The 4,180-nt window shown below is 50.6% G+C and overlaps 1 protein-coding gene across 1 annotated transcript; it reads left to right on the plus strand.

Moving 5' to 3' along the window:
* Positions 1–344: 344 nt before the first annotated feature.
* LOC136995961 (olfactory receptor 5B21-like) lies at positions 345–3,072 on the plus strand. The gene is made up of 3 exons (XM_067316957.1): positions 345–414; positions 2,070–2,539; positions 2,701–3,072. The coding sequence occupies exons 1-3, from the start codon at positions 345–347 to the stop codon at positions 3,070–3,072; spliced, it is 912 nt and encodes a 303-aa protein (XP_067173058.1).
* Positions 3,073–4,180: the final 1,108 nt, after the last annotated feature.

Genomic DNA, 4,180 nt, shown 5'->3' on the forward strand with positions numbered 1-4,180 from the left:
AGTTGAAATGGCCCAGAGTTATTTGAAAAGAAAGCCTTGCCAGGGGAATTTACAAAGTATCCAGCAGTTCAGAGGTTTCGGTCTCCTTTGAGAGCTAATTACGCATTGCTCACTCTGCATTCCCTAGGGAGAGAGCAGCTGCAGCAGGAGCCTTCAGAGACTCATTAGTGCTATAAATCCCAGGAAACTCTGGAGAGCAGGGGGCATTTGGGTGCTGCTGGAAATGTACCACAGGTGCTGCTGGAAGGAGATGGCAAGGGCAGAGGAATGCCTGACCCCTTGGTCAGGGTTTGCAGAGAGCTCAGGGAAGAGAAGGATGTGGTGGGGAAGAGGCAGAGGGTGAAATGCCGACCTTGATCATCATTGTCTGGCACCATCAGCGCAGAGGTCACCCCTTCATGCTGAGGACTGCAGGTTGGTGCTTGGTGTCCTGAGGTAAGTCAGGGTGTTCTTTATTTTTCTGCTGAGTTTTTACACAGTTGAAATTTTTGATGATACCTTAGTGTCAGTCCTGTCCTTTCCTGCATGTCTTCCCCGCAGCTCCCTCCTTCCCGCAGGCCCCCCTGAGTCCCTGGCACCACGCAGCAGAGTTCTTGGGGAGGGGCTGCAGGTGCTGACTTACAGCAGGGCTGCTGCTGTGCTGGAGCCGGCCCCAGGGCACTCACCCACCTCGGCTGGGATGGAGGAAGAGTCTGCGCAGGCTGTTCAGGGCTAGAAATGCTTTGTCGTTCACTTCACCAACTGTTATGGACTTTTCCTCTCCCCTCTTCCTCATAGTCTTATACGATTTAGTCTCAGACCCTCAGCTTTCTCACATTTGACTCTCACTCATGCAGTGGGGAGGGTTGGGACCTCAGTCATTCTGTGCTGATTCTGGAAACCTCTCTTACTGCTGTCTATTGTTAAGGCCTCTAGGGAAAGCCTAGGAGATGGGTGAGAGTGTGGAAGCTCATCCATCGCAAGAGCTCTCTGAACAGTCCAGGCATCTGCTTGCACATCTCCAACTCACTGAAAAGTCTAAAGGGAGAGGAAGGGAAAAGCAGGGACATGATTTTCTCTATCACTATTTTTGTGAGAACCCCAGAAAGGGCACCAGGCAGAGGACTGTGCGTCTCAAGCATGGACTTTCCCCAACCATGCAGTCAGGCATGTCCTGGCATTGCCCATGCCCTTGACCCTGCTCCTGCCCCCCTTTCCTCAGCACCCTGGGCCCCCCATCCCAGTGCCCAGCAGTGCTGAGCAGGGAGCCCCATGAGCACAGCTGGCTGTGCTGAGGTCCAGCTATTGGGCTGGGGTGTGCAGGGAGGCAGCCCCAGAGCCCTCGGGAACCACCGCTAAGGAGGGAAAGTTGTCAAGCAAATGATCCTCCCTGTCCTTTCCCCTTCCTCCCTTTTCAAAGTCATTTTCTTTTTGGCTGGTTTGCTCAGAGGTACCCATTTCCTTGCATTCAGGCTTTCACTTCTTTTTCACATTCCTAAATATAACGCACAATGCACTTTTAAGCTTCCTCTCTGATAATCCCCGTGTCAGCCCTCTGTCCATCCAGGCTGTCAGCTCTTCACCTGCTCCTTTTCAATGGAAAAAAAATGGCATTTCTAGAGGGCAGCTGGCTCTCAGAGAGACTCACTGACATGGCAAACTTCACACAAAAAGATTGTTTCAGATTGGGAGGCTTGTTTTCTCTAACACAGCTTCCTCTTTTCTTATCAGAACAGAAAGATCTCAGCCCCCAAAACTAGGCTTTGACATCCACAGAAAACCCTTGGGAATAGGAAAGCAGAATGTCTAAATGTGAGTAAATGCACATTCTCTATTTAGCTCACCTCTGTGGTCAGAAGGGGCTCTCCTGGGTTGAGGATTACTTCAGTCTGGAAGGAAGTATTTCTGTGCTTTCACTAAGCACAGAGCACAAACACGCAACGTTGAGAGAGCAGAAGGATATGGTTCTTTTCTCTGGCAGAAATGCCCTTTACAGCTCCCCTGAGGTGCCTTTCAGCCTGAATTATCCTGTGATACTATGATCCTTTCCTTTTTTAATTTAGTGGAGCAATGCCTGTTCTTTCTTGTAGCTCCCCTTCGTGGAAAGTGTGAAAAAGGAAGACCACAGCACTACATGGAGAAAGGGGAGTGGGATAATCAGACATCAGTGATGGAGTTCCTCTTGCTGGGAATGGGGAATGTAACCACTCTCCAGACACCGCTCTTCCTTCTCTCGCTCATCATCTACTTGGTGACTGTGGTCGGGAACAGCCTCGTCACTGTGGTGGTGGTGGCAGACCAGCACCTGCACACTCCCATGTATTTCTTCCCGGGCAATCTGTCCTCCTTGGAGACCTGCTACAGCTCCACCATCCTGCCCCGGCTGCTGGTCACCTTCCTGACTGGGAACAGGACCATCTCTGCTCAGGGCTGTATTGCTCAGTTCTACTTTTTTGGCAGTTTGGCAGCTACTGAGTGTTACCTGCTGGCCATGATGTCCTATGATCAGTACTTGGCCATCTGCCAGCCCCTGCTCTATGCCAGCCTCATGACCTGGAAGGTCTGTCTTCAGACGGTTGCTGGGTCTTGGCTAGTGGGATTTCTAATCACCACAGTAGTAACTTCTTTTGTATCCCAGTTGAAGTTCTGTGGCCCCAAGGCAACTGATCACTTCTTCTGTGATCTTACCCCATTACTCGCACTCTCCTGCAGTGACACGAGGAAGATCACATTCCTGTCTTTCACATGTCTTTCCTGAGTGCTGTCCTCCCCTTCCTGTTCACACTGGCCTCCTACGTGTGCATCATAGCTGCCATCCTCAGGATCCTGTCCAGCGTGGGCAGGCAAAAGGCCTTCTCCACCTACTCCTCTCACCTCATCGTTGTCACTGTTTTCTATGGCACCATCGTCATTGTCTACCTGATGCCCAGAACCCCCCAGCTGAGGCAGCTCAACAAAGTGTTCTCCTTCTTCTACACCGTCCTCACGCCCCTGGTCAATCCCCTCATCTACAGCCTGCGGAACACGGAGGTCAGGGAGGCCCTGAGGAAAGCACTTAGGAAAGCTCTGGCCTGCACTCAGAGCTCATGCTAGGTGGTTGACACTGAGCACAAATCTCTCTCAGCTCTTTCACAAAGGAAAATGCAGGCTACCAGGGTCATCTTCAGAAGTACTTAGCATTGAGTCTGCCTGTGGAGTGGCACAGGCATGAAAGGGAAAGATCCTTGGAGAAAAAGATTCTTATTTAGAAGCAAATGTGAAAAATGCCATGGCTCTGCATTTTCCTTCATAATAAAGGGATCGTGGCTTTATATATTTCAGTGGCTGAGAGCTTCAAGTTTTGTTGTGTTTTGTTTTGTTTTTCATTAAGAAGATAGATAGAAGAAGGAATTTGGAAAGACATGTGAGTTCCTTCCAGGTGCAAACATGGGGACATCTTTCTTGCTGTGGCTCCCGGGGATGGGATCCATCTCCCTCAGTGTTGTCTATTTCCGGGGCCAGTATACAGCTTTCAGTGAAGGTCCCCTTCCATTGTCCTTCCAGCAGAAAACTGGACCCTCTCCATTTTGGGGGCTTGTGACGGTGTGCTCCTTTCCCCCCCACTGATGTGCTCTCTCCCCCTGAACCTGACCTCCGTGTAAACAGCACAGGGACTAATTGAGCATGTGCCAACTAAGACCCATCTGGCGTGCAAATATGACTATGAGTCAATCATCCCTCCCCCCCCCATCAGTAGGGGGCAGCCCAGAGCCCATTGAGCTTTCCTGCATGGCAGCGGGCTGCACTGCAGAACCTCCTCTTGAGCAGGGACGCCTCTCAAGGTTACTCCTCGAGGTTGAGAGTTTCCTTACTCACAGCAGATCCTTGGTAAGTGATTAATAGCATGCTGGACTTCTGCGAACTTCACGAAACTTTGCTGAGTTATATCTCTGATTAATTGTGCACATAATTCCTTAGACATAAACCATTGATCAAGTCTGAGACTAGGATCGGATCCAGCCACACCCAGGCTTCTCTGAGGGGCAGTTTGGAAAGCAAGGGGGTCCAGTCTGAACCTCGTGACTCAACGGGAGGGTCCCTTTCACACACACTCCTTTAGGCATAAACCGTTGACCAAGTCTGAGACTAAGATTGGATCCAGCTGCACCTAGGCTCCTCTCAGAAGGAGTTTAGAAAGCAAGGGGATCCTTTCTGAACCTCG

The sequence above is a fragment of the Apteryx mantelli genome, unplaced genomic scaffold (assembly GCF_036417845.1).
Source record: "Apteryx mantelli isolate bAptMan1 unplaced genomic scaffold, bAptMan1.hap1 HAP1_SCAFFOLD_20, whole genome shotgun sequence".
Taxonomy (NCBI): Eukaryota; Metazoa; Chordata; class Aves; order Apterygiformes; family Apterygidae; genus Apteryx; species Apteryx mantelli.

Excerpts from the sequence above, each read along its gene's own strand:
- LOC136995961 (XM_067316957.1), top strand. The coding sequence starts at position 345 with ATGCCGACCTTGATCATCATTGTCTGGCACCATCAGCGCAGAGGTCAC. Across the intron at positions 415-2,069 it reads CTTCATGCTGAGGACTGCAG|CTCCCCTTCGTGGAAAGTGT; the intron begins GTTGGTGCTTGG and ends TCTTTCTTGTAG. Across the intron at positions 2,540-2,700 it reads CCAGCCTCATGACCTGGAAG|GAAGATCACATTCCTGTCTT; the intron begins GTCTGTCTTCAG and ends CAGTGACACGAG.